General features: G+C 44.4%; 1 protein-coding gene across 3 annotated transcripts in view; it reads left to right on the forward strand.

Annotated features, from left to right (window-relative positions):
• LOC140201530 (uncharacterized) overlaps window positions 1-24,717 on the forward strand; it is an 85,751-nt gene that overhangs the window by 32,414 nt on the left and 28,620 nt on the right. For all 3 annotated transcript variants that reach the window (XM_072265779.1, XM_072265777.1, XM_072265778.1), the window contains exons 2-5: window positions 993-1,494; window positions 11,532-11,623; window positions 17,429-17,599; window positions 21,188-21,382. In XM_072265779.1, coding sequence (XP_072121880.1) covers window positions 1,008-1,494; window positions 11,532-11,623; window positions 17,429-17,599; window positions 21,188-21,382 — 945 coding nt within the window. In that variant the 5' untranslated portion in view covers window positions 993-1,007. The remainder of the gene's footprint in view (window positions 1-992; window positions 1,495-11,531; window positions 11,624-17,428; window positions 17,600-21,187; window positions 21,383-24,717) is intronic.

The raw sequence follows: 24,717 nt of genomic DNA on the forward strand, positions 1-24,717 counted from the left end.
GTGGTACTGCGGATGGCTCTCCTCTTCCTCTCTCCCTCGATGCCCAAAATGCTAAAGGCTCTATCTAAAGAATGGGCTATGAATCCCCTACAACCAACCTCCACTGGGAGACACCTCGCTCTCCAGCCAGCCTGCTGACAGTTGCTGACCAGTCCTGCGTACTTGGAGAGCTTCCTTTCAAAGGCCTCCTCCAAGCTATCTTCCCATGGGACTGTCAGCTCCAGCAGCACCACTTGCTTAGTAGACTCAGACACTAGGACAATGTCTGGTCGCAGGGTGGTGGCTGCGATATGGTTGGGGAACTTCAGCTGCCCTTCGAGGTCCACCAACAGCTGCCAGTCCCTTGCAGAGGTCAGGATGCCTGCAGATGTTCTTTTGGCAGGTATTGGCTGCTCCCCAGCTCTGACAAAGGCAATGGTCTGCTTGGAGGGTCGGGACCGCTTCGCCCACTCAACTCCTGCGCTGACGGCTTCAGCGATGGTATACTCCTCACATCCAAACTACTCTTAAATGTTTCAATCAAATCTGCAACCACCACTTCCACTGTTCCACACTCTCACAGCCCTCTGAATGAAGAAGCTCTCCCCTGGGTTCTTCTTAAATATTTCACCTTCCACCCTTAACCCATGACCTCTAGTTCTCGTCTCACACAACCTTGAAGGAAAAAGTCTGCTTGCATTCACCCTGGTCTACTTCCCTCATAATTTTGTGTTCCTCTATCAAATCTCCCCTCATTCTCCTAAACTCCAGGGAAAACAATCCTAACCTGTCCAGCCTTTCCCTATAACTCAGGTCCTCAAATCCTAGCAACATCCTTGTAAATTTTCTCTGCACTCTTTCAAGCTTATCGATATAATCCCTGTAGGTTGGTGACCAGAACTGTACACAATACTCCAAATTTGGGCTCAGCAACATGTTACATATTTAATTTGTTTAAGGGATTGCCACTTCTTCATCCCCTCAGGCTTTGATGATGTTGTGTTTCTGCTTAGGCACATCACTCAGAGATGGACTGCCGTGACACTCACAACCCTCCTGTTGGGACTGGGGTAGAGGAGCCCGGCCAACACCCAGCATCAGACCCTAGCACCCACGAGCCGGAGAAGCGAGTAGCAGATGAGCCTGTGGCCTCACCACTGCCCGATCCAGACCCGAAACTCCCTAGCACCCCAGGTCAGTCACCAGTGGAATTGGCTCCCCCCACACTGAAGGAGGAGGCCCCCCCTGAGAGAGAGCCGGCAGAGGAGGCTGACATTGGGGAGGAGCTGGAAAGGCAGCTGGAAGACATCATCAGAACCTACGGGGGCTCCGGGGAAAACTCAAAGGGAAAGGAGGCTGAAGAAGAGGCGGAGGGGTGCGAGGCTTTAAATAATGAAGAAGTGGAGACCCAGGAAGATGGGGAGAAGGAGTTGCCAGGTCCTTCAACCACTGGTGACACCAACAAGGAGATGTATAAGGAACAGAAGCCAGAGAAGAAGAGACTGAAAGGACTGGGTGAGTACACAGGATTTAGAACACAGGAGAGTGCAGCACCGGACAGGTCATTTGGCCCACAACCCTAGTGCCAGATTATACTGATTGTCATTGTCCTTCCAATCCCTTCATATTCACGTGTCTATCTACAACTGCTTAAACTACACCAGACTGCCTGACTCGACCACTATCCCAAGTAATGAGCACTCTGTGTAAAGAAAATTGCCCCTCATGTATATGGGGAAAAGATTCTGACTGTCTACCCTGTCTAATCAAAGACACCACCCTCCATAAACATTCTGTCTTCTCCCCTCTCCCATCAGGCAGAAGATAACAAAAGCCTGAAAGCATGTACCACCAGGCTCAAGGGAACTTTTATGGATTTGGAATCACACAGCAAAAATGCAGGCAATCCTGAGGCAGGGTTTCAAGCCAAAACATCAACAACTCCCCTCCTCCCACTGACACCGCTTGACACATTGAGTTCCTCCAGCAGATTGTATGTTGCTCCAGATCCCAGCGTCTGCAGTAACTTGTGTCTCCATGGAAACAGACTCTTCGGCCTATGCCAGTATCTTCCCCTCTGAGTCACACTGCCCAGCAATCCCCCAATTTAATCCTAGCCTAATCACAGGAAAGTTTACAATGACCGATGAATCTACCAGTTGGTACGTCTGTGGACAGTGGGAGTAAACCAGAGCACCCAGAGGTAGCTCACATGATCGCGAGGAGAACATATAAGCTCCTTACAGGCAGTGGCGGGATCTGGGAGAGTTAATAGTGAACAGGACTTGCCACAGACAATATAAGAAATGTCAATGTTACTAAGACAATCACATCACTAAAATCAGCAAATAGGAAGGAGATTGAAAATCTGGCTGAGTGGTGCCACAACAACAAACTCTCACTCAATGTCAGCAAGACAAAAGAGCTGATTATTGACTTCAGGAGGAGGAAACCAGAGGTCCATGAGCCAGATCTCATCAAGGAATCAGAGGTGGAGAGGGTTAGAAATTTTAAATTCTTCAGTGTTATCATTTTATAGGACCTGTCCTGGGCCCAGCACGTAAGTTGCTTTACAAAATAAGCACGGTAGTGCCTCTACTTCCTTAGAAGTTTGAAAAGATTTGGCATGGCATCTAAAACTTCGACAAACTTCTAAAGCTGTGTGGTGGAGAATATATTGACTGGTTTGATCATAGTCTGGTATGCAAACACCAATGCCCTTGAACTGAAAATCCTACGAAAAATAGTGCATTCGGCCCAGTCCAGCATAGGTAACTCTCCCCCCACCGTTGATCACATCTACATGGAGTGTTGTCGCAGGAATCTATCAGCAAAGACCCCCACCACCCTGGTCATGCTCTCCTCTTGCTGCTGTCACCAGGAAGAAGGTATAGGAGCATCTGGACTCACACCACCAGATTCAGGAACAGTTATTACCTCTCAGCCATCAGGCTCTTGAACCAGAGGGGATAACTTCACTCAACTTCACTTGCCCCAGCCCTGAACTGTTCCCACAACCTACGGGCTCACTTTTAAGGACCCTTCATCTGATGTTCTCTAATATTTATTTTGTATTTTTTTATTATTATTACTTCCCTTTTTGTATTTGCACAGTTTGTTGTCTTCTGCACACTGGTTGTTCAGTGTTGATGTGGCCTTCATTGATTCTATTATGGTTATTGGACTTATAGTGTATGTCTGCTCGTGGGTACGTGGCCAAATGGTTAAGGCATTCGTCTAGTTATCTCAAGGTCACTAGTTCGAGCCTCAGCTGTAGCAGTGTGTTTGTGCCCTTGAGCAAGGCACTTAATCACACGTCGCTCTGGTCTGTGCAAGGAGTGGTGCCCCACACAGACTTCCAATCTGCGCCTTGTAAGGCATGAAAATGCCCGATGCAGGCCTCTCATGGTCTGAGCCGACGTTCCCTCCCCCTCTCCCCCTGCAAGAAAAAGAATCTCAGGGTTGTATATGATGACATATATGTACTTTCATTAGTAAATTTATTTTGAGATTTGAACAGTTTGCAAGACAAGCTTTTCATTGTACCTTACTACGTGAGACAATAATAAACCAATTCTAATTCCAATACCAATAAGAGTGTCAAAAATCTCTGTCAGGACTCCCTTCAGTTCTCGGGGAGAAAAGCCAGGTTTGTCCAACCTCTCCTTATAGCTCATACCCTTTAATCCAAACAGCATCCTGACGGCCCTCTTCTGCATCCTCTCCAAAGTCTGCACGTCCGTCCTGATGGTGTGGGACTTCTGGCTTCTGTATCTCCTGCCTGATCACAGCTGCAAGAAGATGACATGGCCTGGGTGGTCGGGCTCTTAGATGATGGACGTTGCCTCCTTGAGGCAGTACCTCCTGTAGACACTACCGATGGTGGGGAGGGATGTGATGGTGGTGTATCGGGCAGAGCCCACTGCTCTCTGCAGCTTCTTATGTTCCAGTTGCACTTGAGTTACGGTACCAGACCATGATGCAATCAGTCAGGACTTTGAGCTACAAGCAGTGACGGTTTCTGAATTACAAACTGCAGCTGTGTACATAAAGACCACTCTCTTTTAGAACAGTGCGCAGTGGGAAGCCACTTGACACAAATGGCCTGGAAGCTGATTACCATATTCATACTGATAATGATAGGCTGTGTTCATGCACATTGAGGACTTGTTCAAAAATGCTGGAGGTGGGGGCTGGGGCCAGAGCTAGCAGCTATCACATCAGTGGATAATGAGAACTGTGTGTACTTCAGCACCAGTCAGCCCATCGGGTACATGCTAGCCCCCAGCAGAGAACTCTTATCCAACCCATTCCCATTTGCCATGTAAGATCATTAGACTATAAGACATAGCAGAAGAATTAGGCCATTTGGCCCATTGAGTTTGCTCTGCCATTCCATCAAGGCTGATTTATTTTGCCTCTCAACCCCATTCTCCTGCCTGCTCTGCTCTGACTCATCAACAACCTATCAACTTCCACTTTAAAAATACCCCATGACTAGGGCTCCACAGCCATCTGTGGCAATGAATCGCACAGATTCGCTACTCTCTGGCTAAAGAAATTCTTCCTCATCTCTGTTTTGGCATTCCTCTATTCTGAGGCTGCACCCTCTGGTCCCAGACTCCCCCACTATAGGAAACATCCTCCCTACTTCCATTCAGTCCAGGCTGTTTTGTTTTGTAACGTCAAAATATTAAACTAATTCAAAGGAAAACAGGGAGTCCAAAATGTGAGTCTAACTTTCATTTTTACTTCAAGCGAGGCACAGCTAACTTTCATTTTTACTTCAAGCGAGGCACACACATATCACATAGTAGCATGATTACTTATACGAGGGTTGATTGATAAGTTCGCGGCCTAAGGTAGAAGGAGTCAATTTTAGAAAACCTAGCACAGTTATTTTTCAACATAGTCCCCTCCTATATTTACACACTTCATCCAGCAGTAGTGGTGCATACGGATCCCTTCTTTGTAGAAGTCGGCGTTTTGGACCTCCAGAAAGTGGTCAACAGCAGGGGTGATGGATAAGTTTGTGACCTAGGGTAGAAGGAGATGAGTTATTAACTTCAAAGTTTCTGCATAATCACTCAAAGAGTTAAACTGCATCTGCATGTAACAAGAGCTGTATAACTCATCGCCTTCTACCTTAGGCCACGAACTTATCAATCACCCCTGCTGTGGAGGTCCAAGACGCCAACTTCTACAAAGAAGAGATCCATATGCTCCACAACTGCTGGACTAAATGTGTAAATGTAGGAGGGGACTATGTTGAAAAATAAATGTGCTAGGTTTTCTAAAATTGACTCCTTCTACCTTTGGCCACGAACTTATCAATCACCCCTCGTACAATTCATGTATTTATACATGTAACTCATAATGAATTATATAAACATTGTTAGCATTATGCTTAGTCAATGTACAATATTACTCAAATAATTATTGAAATATTAAATACACAACACTCCTCCCTGCTTAGCTATAAATTCCAACTCGATAGAGAATGCATCTCAACTGTATACACAGTATACCATATAATACAACTACTATATAGATATCCACAGCATAGTCAATTTTAATTTGTCCCATTCAGGCCTGAAGATTTAATTGCTGTGGTGGATTTCTTACTCTTGTGGGATAATGTCTTTCCTGACAAGTTGAGGCATGGCTGCAAGAACAATCTCAGGTTCTGGGGCCTCCTCCGAGTTGGTCTGAGACAGCCACCTTTTTTCTGCTTCCTTTATCTTCTTCAAGTTTGTGCATCTCGATCTTGGGAAGGTTCACTGGAGAATTCTCTTATTAATCCTTCTACTGCTCACTTTATGATCTGATCTCTCCTCTTGGCTTCTTCATGCACCACATCATTTGACAAATCCTGTTTTCATAGCTCCATTGACTCCTTTCGTTTTGGCCTTCCATTCACCCAGCTGGTCTGTGGTCTTCGCATCTACTTTTACAAGCAGCTTTTTATTTCCAACTTTAAGTTCATGAAATGACCTTAATGCATGCAGAGGAGGTTCTGGTTCTTTATGTTCACAAAAGTTGAATACTTTCAACTTTCCTGAAGCTCCTTGAACTCTCTTGCAGCTTAAAACCAAGCCACATTTCGCAAGTAGCTACCTGATTAACATATTAGAAGTTTTCTGTTGTAGTTGGACCATTGCTTTTGTCACTTTCACACTTCCTCTAAGAGGCATGGTCGAATGTGCCTTCCAACCAGAGGCACAGGGGTTGGCAACAATGTATGCTTGCCCTCCTTTGGGCAACAGTTCATGGAGACTGTTGTGGCATCATCCAGTACATTTGTTAATTCACTTTCAGTTGACTCTAATGCAGAAGATGTGACGAGCAAACGGCGGATGGATTTCCAATCAAGCTGTAGTCATCTCAGCCAATCATGTGCCAATAATGGTGGTCCTCCTGTTTTTACTACATATAGTACATGTACAATGTGGCTTGTTGGTTGTTTTGTTTCACTGTTAGGAATGTCATTTCCACAGGAGGTATCTTTTCTCCAGTATAAGTTCTTAGTTGGTTATCTGTAGGCTTTAGTTTAGTATATTTGAAATGCCATTAAAACTCATTTTGTGGAATGACTGAAAAAGGCCAGTCAGTGTTCAATTTCATTTTAATTAATTTGCCATTCACTTCAGGCATAAGCCATGTTGCTTGTCTATTATTAGTTTTCACATTTTAAATCTCAAGGCTGTACAGTCCTGTATCACTCTGATCATTATCAGATTTTTCCTCAACAGTGTGCAGATTAGTGCTCATTTTGAAACTGCAACTTGAATTTTCAACTTTTTCTCTTCTCTATGCAGTCCATTTATTTTTTTTTCTGCCTGACATTCTCTTTGTATGTGTCCTCCATTCTTCAAGAAGGAAGCGAGACAGAAGAAAGGAAATTACAGACCAGTTAGCCTGACCTCAGTGGTCGGGAAGATGCTGGATTCAATTGTTAAGGATGTGGATTCTGGATTCTTGGAGGCACATGATAAAATAAGCCATAGCCAGCATCATTTCCTTAAGGGAAAATCTTCCCTGACAGATCTGTTGAAATTCTTTGAAGATATAACAAGCAGGACACACAAAGGAGAATTGGTGGATGTTGTGTACTTGGATTTTCAGAAGGCCTTTGACAAGGTGCCACACATAAGGCTGCTTAACAAGTTAGGAGCCTACGGTATTTCAGGAAAGCATGGATAGAGCATTGGCTGATTGGTAGGAGGCAAAGAGTGGGAATAAAGGGAGCCTTTTCTGGTTGGCTGCCATTAACTAATGGTGTTTCACAAGGGTCTGTGTTGGGATTGATTATTTTTACGTTATGTGTCAATGATTTAGTTGACAGATTTGATGGCTTTGTGGCCAAGTTTACGGATGATACAAAGATAGGTGCAGGGGCAGGTAGTTTAGAGGAAGTAAAGACACTACAGAAGGACTTAGACAGATTAAGAGAATGGGCAAAGAGGTGGCAGTTGGAATACAGTGTCAGGAAGTGTGTGGTCATGCACTTTGGAAGAAGAAATAATAGCGTGGACTATTCTCCAAATGGAGAGAAAATGCAAACATCTAAAGGGCAAAGGGATTTGGGAGTCCTCATGTAGGATTCCCTAAAGATTAATTTGCAGGTGGAGTCAGTGGTAAGGAAGGCAAATGCAATGTTAGTATTCATTTTGAGATGACTAGAATGTAAAAGCAATGATGTAATGTTAAGGCTTTAAAAAGCACTGGTGAGACTTCTCTTGGGGTATTGTGAGCAGTTTTGGGCCCTTAACTAAGAAAGGATATGACAACATTGGACAGAATTCAAAGGAGGTTCATGAAATTATTCTGGGATTGAAAGGCTTGTCATATAAAGAGCATTTGATGGCTCTGGGCCTCTACTCACTGAATTTAAAAGAATGAGGGGAAACCCAATGCACTCAGCAAAATTGGTAATTGTTTCTCATTGGCTATTTCATTTGTGTCAAAAACTGTTCAGTTTGTCCAGTATACATATTCCAGTTATCTTTTGTGTAATCAAACTTGTCAATCTTTCTGATGTGGCGAGCCATTTCTCCTCTTTTTTATGATTATTATCCCCTGGTGCTCACTCTTCATGAACCAGTGAATTTTTGCATTTTCTGGCCTTTGTCAAAAATTTCATTCATGTCTTTCCTTCCAAATGACACATGCTATGCTGTTCTTTTTTAACTCAACAGTCTCTGCACATGCTGGATTGTATTTTTTTACCTGCATTTTTTTAAATTCAAACATCTCGCAGCGCTTCAATAGCTCGGTAACAATCTTGGGAACATTTTAAAAACACCTTGTCAACAATGTTATGTTTTGTAACTTCAAAACATTAAACTAATTCAAAGACACAGGAATCTGATATATGAGTCTAACTTCATGATTAAGCCTGTTTCACAGAGTAGTGTGATGATGTATGCAATTCACATAGTTTTACATATAACCATAGTGAATTATATAAACAACAAAGCATGCTTAATCAAACAATATTACTCAAATATTACTGAACTATTAAATAGCATAGGCCTTTCAATATTCAGTAGGCTTCAATGAACTCCCCCCCCCCCCCATTCTTCTAAAATCCTGTGAGTACAGGCCCAGAGCCATCAGATATTCCTCACACATTAACCCTTTCATTTTAGGTCTCGGTAGTCTTGTATACTATCCTTTCCTATATGTCCAACCACTACTCTTGACACTTACCTACAAGATTTATCAGGATGTAACTTACATTGACTAATTAATCTACCAGTGTGTCTTTGGAATGTGGGAGGAAACCCACTGGATTTTGTAGACTCAAGTACATCTATCCCCTGTCATCAGACTCCTAAATGGACCTTTTGTACAATTGAAATGATCATTTGTTCTTCCAGTCTACCTCATTATGGCCTTTGAACAGTACTTGTCTACCTGCACTGCACTTTCTCTGCCATTGTAACTCTGTATTCTCTTTATAAACACAAGAGATTCTGCAGATGCTGGAAATCCAGAGTAACACACACAAAATGCTGGAGGAACTCAGCAGGTCAGGCTGCACCTTGAGAGAGGAAGAAGCAGATGTTCTGAGCCAAGACTGATGCAGGGTCTCTTTTTACCACCTCAGTGTGCTTCTGGATGGAACAATATGCCTGGATAACACATAGAAATTAGATTTTTACTGCATCTCAGTACATATCATATTAACAAACTGACTACAAATTACCAATTGTACTTCACCAGTTTTGGTGTCATCCAGAAGCTTACTAGCAAGAAAGAGGAAGGGAGCTTCTCCATATACCTCTTCTCTTTTTATTCATTCCCCATTCTAATTCCCCACTTGTCCCTTCTCTTCCCATCACCTGCCCATCACCTCTCCCTGGTGCCCTTCCTCTTTCCCTTTCTCCCATGGCCCTTTCTCCTCTCCTATCAGATTCCTCCTTCTTCAACCCTTTACCTCTTCCACCTATCACGTCCCAGTTTCTCACATCATCCCCTCTCCCACCCACTCACTCACTTTCCCCTCATCTAGTCTCACCTATCATCTGCCAGTTTGTACTCCTTCCCTTCCCCCATCTTCTTATTCTGGTTTCTTCCCCCTTCCTTTCCAGTCCTGATGAAGGGTTCAAAGTTCAAAGCAAATTTATTTTGGAAGTACATATATGTCACCATATACAGCTCCAAAATTTTCTTGCAGTTATTCACAAGAAACACAACAGAATCAATGAAAGGCCACACCCAACAGGACAGACAAATAGCCAATGCACAAAAAAAAACTAACAATGCAAATACAAAAAGTAAAAACATAATAAAATTATGATGATAATAATAATTATTATAATAATAAATAAGTAATAAATGTCAAGAACATGAGACAAAGTGAGTCCATAGGTTGTGGGAGCAGTTCAGTGATGGGACAAGTGAAGTTGAGTGAAGTTATTCCCTTTGGTTCAAGAACATGATGGTTGAGGGGTAATGACTGTGTTATGGTTCTGTTTGGTTGTTCCCCTTTAACGCTCCTTGCTCCCTGATTATGCCCTAATTTCAGCCATTAGATTTCCAATTGCTGCTAGTTTACTTAATTACAGTACACGTGGTTTGCATCAGAGACTGTGAAATAAGTACAGTGGCGTCACTACACAGGTTGCTAGTTTGCTGGTCTATTCTTGTGTGATACTTCATTCTCTCATCCACTTAGAACCGTTGGTTCTAAGTTTAGTTCCAAGTTCTGCTCTAGTTTCAAGATAGTCCCTGTAGATCCCGCCTCCTTGTCAAGATTCCTCCGGTTTGCTGTTCTACATTCACGACTACGCCAGCACCCCCAACTCAGTCAACATGCTGGTGTCCAGCACTTGGCTTCTCCTCAGTCGCCCCGTGCAACAAACTGTTCCTGAAGCTGGAAGTGTGAGTCCTGATGCTCCAGTATCTCCTTCCATCTTCCTGTGTAAAGATCTGATCTGACAGAGACTTTTAACATTCTGACTGGTTATTTGAATTAGAATTGGTTTAGTATTGTCCCATGTAGTAAGGTAGTGTGAAAAGCTTGCTTGCATACTGTTCAAAATAAATTCATTATCAAAGTACATATATGTCACTATATACAACCCTGAGATTCATTTTCCTGTGGACATACTCAATAAGTCCATAATGGAATACTAACCATAATAGAAATCAATGAAAGACCACACCAACTTGGGCATTTAACCCATATGCAAAAGACAACAAATTGAAAGAAGAAATAATAATAATAAATAAGCAATAAGTATCAAGAACATGTGATGAAGAGTCCTTGAAAGTGAGCCAGTTGGTTGTGGGAACAATTCAATGATGGAGCAAGTGAAGTTGAGTGAAGTTATCCCCTTTGAGCCTGATGGTTGGGGGTAATAACTGTCCCTGAATCTGGTAGTGTAAGTCCTAAGGCTCCTGTACCACCTTCCTGGTGGCACAGTGAGAAGAGAGCATAACCTGGATGGTGGGGTCCCTAATGATGAATGCCACTTTCTCATGAAAATGCTTTGTTAGATGTACTCAATAGCGGAGAGAGCTTTTCCTGGGATGGACTGGGCCATGTCCATTATCTTGAAGGCTTTTCAATTTAAAGCATTTGTGTTTCCATACCAGGCTGTGATGCAATCAGTCAATATACTCTCCATCACACATCTATAGCTATTTGTCAAAGTTTTAGATGCCATGCTGAATCTACACAAACATTAGAGGTGCTGTCATGCTTTCTTCATAATGCACTCACGTGCTGGACCCAGCACAGGTCCTCCGAAACAATAACACCCAGGAATTTAAAGTTGCTGACCCTCTCCAGCTCTGATCCTCAATGAGGATTGGCTCAAGGACCTCTGGTTTCCTCCTCCTGAACTCAATAATCAGCTGTCTGTTTATTCCTCACCAGAGAATGCAGACTGAGTTCCTTCATCATTCTGTGTGTGTTGCTCTCGATTTCCAGCATCTGCAGAATCTCCTGTGTTTATAGATTACCTGTGGCTAGTTCCACATTGTCATCTCACTGAGAGCGAACCAAAATTTTGATTTTAACTTTGTGTCTTTATATATAGGGAAGGAGGTTGCTACTTTGATGCAGACTCTAAACAAGATAAGCTCGCCCGAGGAGAGGCAAGAAATTCTGTTGCTGAAGTACTCAGAACTGGTCAGTAAAATGAACTTCATCTACTGCATGACTTTTTCCCACTCCTTAATGGGAATCACCTCAAGAGGCACAAAACTGCCTGGGAACTATTTCCTCATGTCTCTTCACAAAGGCTCTACTCTGGGCAACATCTGAATGGAGGCTGGTCACCATCAGATTCAAGATCCAAGATTATCTTTCTTTTCTGTCCCATCTAGATCGAATCATATTGTCAAATGCAGCATACAGCAAGCCGGCTTTTTCCACTGACTACAGCTAGATGTTATGGGTTAAAGGTGAAAGGTGAAAAGTTTAAGGGGAACATAAGGAGAAACTTCTTCACTGAGAGTGTGGAATGAGTTGCCAGCTATGTGATGTGTGCAAGAAAAGTTTAGATATGTGCATGGATGGTAGGGGTATGGAGGGCTATGGTCCGGTGCAGGTGAATGGGAGTAGGCAGTTTTAATGGTTCAGCATGGACTAGATGGGCCAAAGGGCCTGTTTCTGTGCTGTACTTTTCTATGATTTTCAGACACGAGATGTGTGGTTTTGCATCAACAACCTACATAGTCTGGAGATTAGACCATATGACATAGACTGTGCAGAGGGCGGCCAGTAAGTATCACCACGTTTCTGGTGTCAACGTAGCGTCACAACGGGATGTTTCACCAACAAACAAGCAAGACCAGTCAACTTTGTTCTTTATAAGGTTCTGAAGTGTCATGGCAAAGGGGCAGCATGGCAGCGTAGCGGTTAGTGTAACACTATTGCAGCACCGGCGATCCAGGGTCAGTTCCCTTGTTGTCTGTAAGGAGTTTACACATCCTCCCTGTGACCACGCGGGTTTCTTCAGGGTGCTCGGGTTTCCTCCCTCATTCCAAGCACATTAGTGCATTGTGGGCATGGTACACTGGCGCCGGAATGTGTGATGACATTTGCGGGCTGCCCCCAGCACGTCCCCAGATTGTGTTGGTTGTTGACACAAACAACGGATTTCGCTGCATGCTTCGATGTTTCTATATACATGTAGCAAATAAAAATCATCTTTAATCTTTCTATTCTAAGCCCATAAATTCCTGAAGTCAAATGATAATGTTTTGATTATTAACAACTTGCTTTATATGACCGCTTCATAACAGTAGCATGTCCCAAATCACTGTGTAGCCAGAGGTACTCTGAATTAGGCTATAGTCTGTAAATGTTTCTAAGGATATGTAAAAAGGAAATCATTAGCTAAGATTAATGTGGCTCCCTTAAAGACTAAGAAAGAAGACATTATAATGGGAGAAAAAGAAAATGACAGATGAATTAAACAAATATTTTGTCCTCATGGAAGAAACCTGAAAAAATGTCTGAGAAACACTGAAGGAAAGTGGTTCCAGAATAAATGAAGAAGTGGTAGGAGTAATTATTAGGAAAAAAGTTTCTGATCACAGAGCATTACAACGCAGGACAGGCCCTTTGGCCCACAATATTGTGCTGGCCCTTTAAACTATTCTAAGATCAATCTAACCCTTTCCCTCCTACATAGCCCTCCATTTTTCTGTCATCCATGTACCCACATAAAAGTTTATTGAATGTCCCTAATGTATCTGCCTCTACCTCCACCCCATTCCATGCACCCACCACTTTCTGTATAAAACGCTGAATTCTGACATCCCCCTGAGCTTTCCTCCAATCACCTTAAAAGTATTTGAAGAAACTAAGGGGCAACTAATAGGCAAAAATGATGAAGGAATTAGGAAGGTCAGGCAGTACCTCTGGAGGGGAATAAGCAGTCAAAGTTTCAGGTTGAGATCCTTCATTGGCATGTTAATGGGACTGGCACTGGATAAAAATCTGGGACCTGAACTACATCCTAGGGATTTGAAGGGGATAGTGGATACAATGACTGTTATCTTCCAAAATTCCAAAGGTTTGAGAGTGGTTCCCACAGCCTGGAAGGAAGGAATAAGAGAAAATTAATGGGAAGTATGACTAGTTAACCTGGCACAAGTAATAGGGAAAATCTTAGAAACAATCTTTATGAAGTTGCAACATGGACCAGAGAAAATAATGTCAAGATCCCAACTTTTGCAATTGAGTTCCCAGCAGAACTGTGGAGGCTCGCTCACTGAGCTTATTCACGACAATGTTCCATAGAGTTTTTGATATTAACAGATATTAATGCAAGACAGTGGTGCAGAGTAAAAAGATCAGTCAAAACTTATTGAACGGTGCAACAGAAACAAGGGCTTAAATGGAAACAACAGGAATTCTGCAGATGCTGGAAATTCAAGCAACACACATCAAAGTTGCTGGTATCTGTCCCCCACTTTTCCTTCGCTACATCGATGACTGCATTGGCGCTGCTTCCTGCACGCATGCAGAACTCGTTGACTTTATTAACTTTGCCTCCAACTTTCACCCTGCCCTCAAGTTTACCTGGTCCATTTCCGACACCCCCCTCCCCTTTCTGGATCTTTCTGTCTCTGTCTCTGGAGACAGCTTATCCACTGATGTCTACTATAAGCCTACTGACTCTCACAGCTATCTGGACTATTCCTCTTCTCACCCTGTCTCTTGCAAAAACGCCATCCCCTTCTCGCAATTCCTCCGTCTCTGCCGCATCTGCTCTCAGGATGAGGCTTTTCATTCTAGGACGAGGGAGATGTCTTCCTTTTTTAAAGAAAGGGGCTTCCCTTCCTCCACTATCAACTCTGCTCTTAAACGCATCTCCCCCATTTCACGTACATCTGCTCTCACTCCATCCTCCCGCCACCCCACTAGGAATAGGGTTCCCCTGGTCCTCACCTACCACTCCACCAGCCTCCGGGTCCAACATATTATTCTTCGTAACTTCTGCCACCTCCAACGGGATCCCACCACTAAGCACATCTTACCCTCCCCCCTCCTCTCTGCATTCCCCAGGGATCGCTCCCTACACAACTCCCTTGTCCATTCGTCCCCCCCATCCCTCCCCACTGATCTCCCTCCTGGCACTTATCCATGTAAGCGGAACAAGTGCTACACATGCCCTTACACTTCCTTCCTTACCACCATTCAGGGCCCCAAACAGTCCTTCCAGGTGAGGCAACACTTCACCTGTGAGTCGACTGGGGTGATATACTGCGTCCGGTGCTCCCGATGTGGCCTTTTATATATTGGCGAGACCTGACGCAGACTGGGAGACCGCTTTGCTGAACACCTGTGCTCTGTCCGCCAGAGAAAGCAGGATCTCCTAGTGGCCACACATTTTAATTCCACATCCCATTCCCATTCTGACATGTCTATCCACGGCCTCCTCTACTGTAAAGATGAAGCCACACTCAGGTTGGAGGAACAACACCTTATATTCCGTCTGGGTAGCCTCCAACCTGATGGCATGAACATCGACTTCTCTAACTTCCGCTTAGGCCCCCCTCGTACCCCAGCTGTTACTTATTATTATTTTTATGCACACATTCTTTCTCTCACTCTCCTTTTTCTCCCTCTGTCCCTCTGAATATACCTCTTGCCCATCCTCTGGGTCCCCCCCCCCCGTCTTTCTTCCCGGACCTCCTGTCCCATGATCCTCTCGTATCCCCCTTTTGCCTATCACCTGTCCAGCTCTTGGCTCTTTCCCTCCCCCTCCTGTCTTCTCTTATCATTTTGGATCTCCCCCTCCCCCTCCAACTTTCAAATCCCTTACTCACTCTTCCTCCAGTTAGTCCTGACGAGGGGTCTCGGCCTGAAACTTCGACTGCACCTCTTCCTACAGATGCTGCCTGGCCTGCTGCGTTCACCAGCAACTTTGATGTGTGTTGCAAGGGCTTAAATGGCCTGTGTGTCTTACATACGTTATGTTCTTATGTGCTTATGGAGAATAATCCTATTCCTAATATTACTCTCCCCCCTTTCACAAACAGCAACTAGTCATTCATTCATGTGATGTACTTCCCTTGGGTCCTAGTGCCTGCAGTGTGATGTTGTCTAACTTTTAGAAGAGAGTGAATTGCATTCCTGGGGTCCTGGGGCAGGTGGGGTCTGTATAGTTTGGAGAGTTTGCATTTTAGCAGTCTTGGGATCAATAATGAGAGGGATAATAAATCAGCCGTGAATTGCTATGGAAAATACTGATCACTCCAAGTTAAAAACAGGCAGCTGGAGAAAACCCATTTACAACGGGGCAGTGCTGACTTGGGGGAATGGGAATATAAAATTAGCAATTCAAACAGTAACTGAGGCCTTCAGTACAGAGATTTTTTATTACCAGTTTATGCATGTTCCCAAACCAGAGAAGGGAGAGAAATTATGTAGAAAACTTCATGGATTGTCCAAGGGAACAAAAATGAACAGGTGAAGGAGCATAAGACAGGTATTAGAGTCATAGGATCATAATGCACCTTAGCACATTTCTTTTAAATCTCTCCCTATTCAGCTTAAACCTGTTCCCTCTATTTTGACTCCCCTACCTTCATGATTTTGTATTTCTCCCCCAGTCTCCTATGTTCTATGAAAAAAAGATCCAGCCTATTAAGCCCTCCAGATCCTTGTCCATTTTTTCTGCACCCTCTCCAGCTCAATGATAGAACTGAGTGACCAGAACTGCTCACAGTACTCCAAGTGTGTCTCATTAGCGACTTGTGCAGTACTCCAAGTGTGTTTCATTAGTGACCCGCACAGTTTTAACACAAGGTTCCAATTCCTACACTCAGTGCCCTGACCGATGAGACGAATGTGCCAAAAGCCTTTTTCACCGCTCTGTCTACCATGTTATCACTTTCAGGGAACTATGTACCCGCACCCCTGTGACCCTCTATTCTATAACGCTCTCCAGCACCATACTATTTACTGTGTAATTCTGCTCTGGTATAACTGACCAAAGTGCAGCACCTCACCCTTAGTCATAGACTCATGGAGAATGATAACTAAGGAATAGGCCCTTCAACCCATTTAGTCCATGCTGACCCAATCTTCTGCCTAGTCCCATCTACTGCACCTAGACCAAATCTCTCAATATCTCTATCCTTCACACACTTCCCCAAATTTCTCTAAAATGTTCAAATATACCATTACCACTGGCAGCTGATTTCACACTCTCACCATCATTAGATTCAACTTAAATAGTTCACCTTTCACCCTAAACTTATGACCTCTAGTTCCATTCTCAGCCAACCTGGGGGGAGGGAAAGCCCAAAAGCTCCATCAGTCATTATCCCATTCCTCCACTTGATCCAAGACCATAAGATATAGCAGCATCAAATCTGCTACATCAGCTCATCATGGTTGATGCATTTTCCCCTCAGTCCCAATCTCCTGTCCTCTCCCCGCAGCCCTTCATGTCCTGACTAATCAAAAATCTATCAACTTCTGCCTTAAATATCCCGTCTAGATCCCACTTTAATCATCAAAAACTTTCTTAACTGTCCTAGCCACCAATTTTGATGTCATCTGCAAATTTATCAACCATGCCATCGACATTGTCATCCAGATTGTTAATATAAATGATTAAACAACAGTTGACCCAGCACCAATCCCAGCAGTACATTATTTGTTACATGTCTCCAATCTGAAAGACCCTCTTCCTCCTTCCATCAAGATTATTTTGTATCTAAATGGCTAGCTCACTCTGGATCCCATCTATTCTAAACTTCTGGTCCCGCCTACCATGTGGGACCTTGTCAAAAGCCATGGCTAAAGTCCATACAGATAACATCTACCAACCCAACTTTGTAGATCTTTTACTCACCTCTACAAAAAGCACAATCAAACTAGTGAGACATGATTTTCAAAACACAAAGCTATCCTGCCTGTCCGTAGCAGTCCTTGCCTTTCTAAATGTTGATCCTTGTTGTCTGTCTTCAGCTAGAGGAGTACCGGGGTGAGCAGAAACAGAGGAAGTCACTCCAGAGGAAACAGGTTCAGCTCACCAAGGAGAAGGACCACCTGCAGGGTGAGCACACCAGGGCAATCCTGGCCCGCAGCAAGCTTGAGAGTCTGTGCCGGGAACTTCAAAGGCACAACAAGACCCTCAAGGTGAGTGGCAATCCACCTTAGAGGTCGCAGCCTACGTTTGCTGAGACCAGCTAAGTTACATGGAAATCATTAAACCCACGGTGAGCGTGTAGATCTCCCTGACAGATATTACTGACCCAGCTGTCTGCTGAGGGGTGGGGCAGAAGAGCACACACGAGGCAGTGTCACCTTGGATGACATGGATCACACAGGTGGGGGTGACACAGGTGAGGGGGAATTACAGAAGTGGGGTGACCAGGTGAGGGAGAAATCACACAGGTGGGGTATGCAGGTGAGGGGTGAATTATGTTGGGTTGACCCAGGTGGAGAGGGGGGGTAATCACATAGATGAGCTGGCGCAGGTGAGGGGGGAATCACACAAGTGGGATGATACAGGTGAGGGGTGAGTCACACAGGTGGGGGGAACCCAGGTGAGGGGGGAATCACACAGTTGGGGTGACACGGGTGTGTGTGAATCACACAGGTGGGGGATGAAGGTGAGGGAAAATCACTCAGATGGGGGACCTAGGTGAGGGGGGAATTACACAGGTGGTGACCAGGTGAGGGGGAATCACACAGGTAGAGTGACCCAGGTGATGGGGAAATCACACAGGTGGGCGTGACCCAGGTGAGTGTGAATCATACAGATGGGGGTGACTCAAGTGAGGGGGAATCACACAGGTGGGGGGACCCAGATGAGGGGGAATCACACAGGTGGGGTGATGCAGGTAACAGTGGAATCACACAGGTGGGGGTGACCCAGGTGAGGGGGAATCACATGTGGGGACTCAGGTGAGGAGGAATCATGCAGGTGGAGGTGACCCAGGTGAGGGGGATCACATGGGGGGACAGGTGAGGAGGAATCACACAGGTGGGGGTGACCCAGGTGAGAGGGAATCACACAGGTGGGAGTTGCCCAGGTGAGAGGGAATCACACAGGTGGGGGTGACCCAGATGAGGAGTTTGGTCACACAGGTTACACACTGCTGAGATGGTGGATCATAGAGTCAGGGTGTGGATCACACAGATAGCTGGAACCATGTATGGGATCACGGACATGAGGGGGGAATCATATGAGGTATCGCACACATAAAAAGGTGGATCACAACAGGTAGGATCATAAGTGAGGGAAACTGGATTAGAAGCCCACAATGTAATAATAGCCTGCCAATCCATCGCCATTCCCTCTCACCAGCTATATCTTTGCTAAAGCCACTCTTTTCTAAAGCAGGACCCAAAAGAAAGTACCTATGCAGCCAGGTGCTTTGAGAAAGAGTTAACTCTTCCCTCCAGTCTGAACCAGCCATCAACGCTGTCAAAGAACTTGGCTATTTTTTTATTCAAAAACCACAAGACCATAAGGTATAGGAGCAGAATTGATGTATAATCCCCCTCAACCTCATTCTCTTGCCTTATCCACTTAACTTTTGATGTCCTGATTAATCAAGGCTGGTCAACCCATGCTTTAAATATACTCAATGACTTAATCTCAACAGCCGTCTGTCAATGAACTACACGATCTTCTGGCTAAACTCATCTTCTCATCTTCATCTCTGTACTAAATCTACGTCTCACTATTCTGAGGCTATGCCCCCTGTCCTAGACTCCCCCGTTGTAGGAAATATCCTCTCCACATCCACTCTATCTGGGCTTTTCAATATTCAGTAGGGTTTCAGTGAGATCCCCCTCAGTCTTCTAACTCACAGCAAGTACAGGCCCAGAGCCATCAAACTGCTCCCCATAGAGTAACTGAGGTTCTTTCATCCCTGAGATGATTCGCACGCACCTCCTCTGAGCCTTCTCCATCTTTCCTTGGATAATGGGCCCAACACTGCTCATAATACTCCAAATGCTATCTGACCAATGACTTTTAAGGCCCCAGCTATTTGAATAAATATTCAAATAACTATTTGAAAGAACTGAAAATATTAATTAATTTAAATAACAAAATTGAAACCAACAAATATTGGAAAATACTCAGAAGCAGTTAAATGCAAAAAAAATTAAAATATTTTAAGTTAATGACATATTTACCATCCATTTAAACTGATAGCTCTCTGGACCTGTGTAATGGTTGGGGTTCATGACATAAAAAGGGCTGGGGACCCCTGGTCTACAGGAACACCAGCAGAATCCACAGAGGAAGTTCTGTGAAATATACTGAGCCGTCTGCCAGTGGATTTCAATCAGGACCAAAAGCTAGCTGTTCTGTTCCCAAAACAATATTTTCCACAAGTGTTTGAATTTAAAGTTAGAAGAATACCTATAAAAAAAGGTATCCCAAATGCAGACACAAGAGATTCTGCAGATGCTGGATATCTTCAGCTTCTTTATTGCCATATCGTGTGATGTAGGCAGTCATGGTCTTTCCATGAGCATGATAAGCTCACCATGATGTGAGATATCATGATGACCATGAGGTATAAGAGCAGAATTAGAATATTTGGCCCATCGAGTCTGCTCTGCTAATTCATCATGGCTGATCCATTTCCCTCTCAGCCTCAATCGCCTGTCTTCTCCCTGTATCCCTTCATGCCCTGACTAATCAAGAATCAATTAACCACTGCCTTAAATACACCCAGTGATTGTCCTTGGCAAGTTTTTCTACAGAAGTGGTTTGCCATTGCCTTCTTCTGGGCAGTGACTTTACAATTCAGGTGACCTCAGCCATTTGTCAATACTCTTCAGAGACTGTCTGCTTGGCGTCAGTGGTCGCATCACCAGGATGTGTGACATGCACCAGCTGCTTATCTGACCATCCACCACCTGCTCCCGTGGCTTCAAGTTAGCCCGTTTGGGGTGGGGGGTGGTGCGGTCACTTATCAGGTGCTATGCCTCCCCAAGCATGACCTGCAGGCTCGTGGAGGGAAGGAGTGCAGGTCGGGCAGCATCTATGGAGAGAAATCAATAGAGAATGCTTCAGGCCAAGACTCTTCTTTCAGGATGCCGCTTGACCTGCTGAGTTCCTCCAGCATTTTGTGTGTTGCATTCTCTAAGAGGTTTCCCAGCGAGTAAACTGGCCACCGTAAATTGCCCCCAGTGTATAGGTGAGTGGTAGAACCTTGGAGGAGTTGATGTCAATATGGGGAGAATAAATGGGATTAGTGATAATTGGGGCTGAATGGCTGGCACAGATGTGATGGACTGAATATAGTAGAAGTGACTGTCCTAACTTTAACTTTCCTCCCTTCTCCTTTTCCTCTCTTTCTCTCTATTTGTCTCTTTCACTCTTTATATCTTCTCTATCCCCTTCTTTCTTATCGACATGGAGTCACACAGCATGGAAAGAAAGGCCCTTCAACCCAACTATTCCGTGCCAACCAAGATGCCCGTCTCATCTAATCCCATTTGCCTGTATTTGTCCCATTTCCCTCTAAACCTTCCCTATCCATGTACCTGTCCGGCTGTATTTTAACTGTTGTTATTGAGGGAAGTTGGGACTGAGTTTGCCTGCTGTGCAACAGTTCATGACCTGCTTTCGCAATAATGCAGTTATCCACTATATTGTCTCTTCTTTCCACCTCCCATCCTCCCCTCCCCCCTCCCCCTCCCCCTCCCTCAAATTCTTGCCATTGGCCCTGCTGCCTCCTGTTGCTTCTCTCTGAGCAGGAGGAGAGTTTGCAGCGGGCGAGGGAAGAGGAGGAGAAACGCAAGGAGGTGACCAAACATTTCCAGGACACCCTGGCCGACATCCAGTCCCAGATAGACCAGCACACCCAGCGGAACGTCAAACTGCACGAGGAAAACACTGAGCTCTCCAGCAAGCTGAAAGATATCATTGAACAATACGACTTGCGAGAGGAGGTAAGGAACAGGGGCAGGAGTCTAGTCAGCACATACAGTGACTGCCCGAATCCCTGTCGTACCACTGAGGCTTTATAAGGCATTGGTCAGTCTGCATCAGGAATATTTTGAACAGTTTCAGGCCCTGTCTCTAAGGAAGGGGAGAGCCCAGAGAAGGTTCACAAGAATAATCCTGGGAATGGAAGGGTTAACATATGCAGAGCGTTCAATGTCTCTGGACATGTACTCATTGGAGTTCAGAAAGGTGGCGATGAACTGTACCCAATTCTGAAAGGTCTAGATAGAACTGATGTGGAGAGGATGTAGGAGAGCCTAGTATATAAGGACATAGCCTTAGAATAGAAGGATGTCCCTTTACATCAGAGATTAGGAGGAATTTCTCTAGCTAGAGGATGGTAAATTCATTCTCCCAGGCTGTGGAGACCGTCATTGGGTGTATTTAAGGCAGAGATTGATGGGTTTTTGATTGGTAAAGGGTTAAGAATTAGAGTGAGATGGCTGGGAGAATGCGTTTGAAAAAATCAGTTGATGAATGGTGGAGCAGAGTCATTGGGACGGGTGTAGAGCAGAGTCAATGGGCCGAGTGGTGGAGCAGATTCAGTGGAATGAATGGTGGAGCAGATTCAATGGGCCGGGTGGTGGAGCAGATTCAATGGGCCGGGTGGTGGAGCAGATTCAATGGGCCGAGTGGTGGAGCAGATTCAATGGGCCGGGTGGTAGAGCAGATTCAGTGGAATGAATGGTGGAGCAGATTCAATGGGCCGAATGGTCTGATGCTTCTCCAAGATCCATGTCTGGGGTCTAATGGGCTTTATTCCAGGCATATAAAGAACATTCAATAGGTGGAGTCACTATTACAGAGAGACAAGAATGAATAGAATCTGAGCATTCTTATGACTTCTTTGTATAAACCATTAGGTGGACAAGAGAACAAGAGGAAGACAGGGATTGACAAGGAGCTGACAATTATCAACATAACCCCCTGATAGGACTCAGTGGGTCGAATAGCCTAATTCTGCTCCTATACCTTATGCTCTGATGATGTTTCCAATATCTAGAGACCTCGCCCAGTCTTGGACAGCCTTTCTAGCATTTCCTGTTTTAACAGGAAGAGGTTGGATTGGCAAGCGTGCCACAGAATCACCTCAACCTTAAAATGGTGGAATGAGCAGGAAACTGTTGAAAGGATTAACCTGTGAAGAACACTTGATGGCCAGCTCAGAGGATTCAAAGTACATATGCAGTAGACAGCTCTGGGATTTGTCTTCCTCACAGACAGCCACGAAACAGAGAAGAACCATGGAACCCATTCAAAGAAACAACATCATCAACCCGCACCCCTCCCAAGTAAAAAAAAATCAGATTGCACAAACAGCAACAACAAACAGAATACAAAACACATATTCAAAAGGCATTTTTCAATTCAGCTCGGTGTTCAGTATCTGTAGGTCATCCCAAATCAAAATTGCCCAAACTAGCAACAAAGAACTAGCAATCAGAAACTAGAAACACATCATTAGGGTGAATTAGAGCCCACAATCCACAAACCGCGTTGATTAAACCTTGCTCCAGCAACATCCTCCGACAGCAACGAGGGAGAGAGAGATTGTTTGAACATGAGGACCTTCCCTTGGGAGCAGAGAGCGAGAAGGAGAGAGAGACACATGCAGACACGTTCCTTCAGCAGCAACGAGTGGGAAGCAGGTCGATGGCGCTGAACAGCCACTTGCCTCCGCACCCACCTTGATGATTTCAGTCTTCCTCAGCACTTTGATCGGCAAGAGAAAGAGTTGATTGTAGGCACACACCCTGTCTCCATCCCGTACACTTTGCTCGCAGCATGGTACCCCTCAGAGACAGCAAAGGTCCAGATCCTCCAGCCTGTCTGAAAACACCCACCAGAATGTAGATAACAGGCTCCAGCAGTAACAGAACCACATCCAAAATAAAAAGAAGACGTAAAAGAAATGAAAGAAGTTACTCTGTGACCCATCTTGGGGCCACTGTCCTTGGTAGCAATGTTTGCTGGTGCAGATCAAGTCCTGATAATCATCTCCAATGAGAATGTGAGTTTTCCCATCTTGCACTGTTGAATGGTGATAGTGAAGTTAGACTTGTGCAGTGTTTCTCTAGATGATGACACCTGTGCGAGAGAGTTTATAAAGTGGAAAATCCTTTGCACTGGGGCAGTTCCACTCTCTTGATGTCGGAAAACCAGGTCCAGTGGTATGAGTAGTTGTCACAGCCGGAGTCATCCTTGGTTGCAGTGGGTGACCATGAAGTGCCTTGTCATGCCCTTCACTCTGTTGCAAAACTGCCTTCTTGGCTGTTGGATCTCGCTGTTGATCTCATCCACCCAGTCTGCTGGAGCTGACATCTCATGCCAGGTCACGCACTACCCTATTTCACCAGGCTACCCTCACCTGCTTTAGCCCACCTGTCGAAGCAGTGTACCGGGGTGTGGCCACTGTCGCATGCAAAACAGCTACTTGGTCCCAGGGGTGAGAGCTGAGTGTCCAGTGGAGACCAAAGATGAGCCGTCCCAAAATGGACAGGGCAAGCCCCTTCCCCAGAGGTGCTACCCCTCCCTGGTTACCCCATACACCGAGTGCACTGTGCTGGTGTCACTGTCCTACTGTGTTTTCATATGTCCTACTGCAATGTAGAAGAGTTTCTCCTGCCAAGAGTTGCTTATTACTTCATCATTTCCTGTCAGTCACCTTGTGCACAGATACTCCTGCACCCAGCGTCACTTTATGTACACATATACAATTAATCTCTTGAAATCTTTTTATTAATTTTTCCAAGATGATAAACAAAATAACAATGTTGATAGAAAGAGAATGGAATAATCTTATTGTTAATAAACATACACAGAAAAAATTTCAGATTAGACAGGTATAATAGACTTCCAAACTCACGATGTAATTAATCATAGGAAAAAAAGAAATAAGAAGAAAAATAATACAAAGAAAACCCCCCAAAAAAAGAACTAAATACTAAACCCAAAAAAGCAAATGGAACAAAACAAGGCTAAACCAATATTTTAAATCGAACAGGTTCAATAATGTCGTCAACTCCGCTCCTCTATTTATATATTTTAAGTTAATACAAAGGATTCGGAAAGGTCAAATTACATCATATGAAAGTGTTGAATAAATGGTTTCCAAGTCTCTTCAAATTTAACGGAAGGATCAAAAATATCACTTCTAATTTTTTCTAAACTTAAACATAATATAGTTTGGGAAAACCATTGGAATGTAGTAGGAGGACTGGTCTCCTTCCAGTTCAGTAAAATAGATCTTCTGGCCATTAAAATAACAAATGCAATCTTC

The sequence above is a fragment of the Mobula birostris genome, chromosome 8 (genome assembly GCF_030028105.1).
Source record: "Mobula birostris isolate sMobBir1 chromosome 8, sMobBir1.hap1, whole genome shotgun sequence".
In the NCBI taxonomy this organism is placed as follows: Eukaryota; Metazoa; Chordata; class Chondrichthyes; order Myliobatiformes; family Myliobatidae; genus Mobula; species Mobula birostris.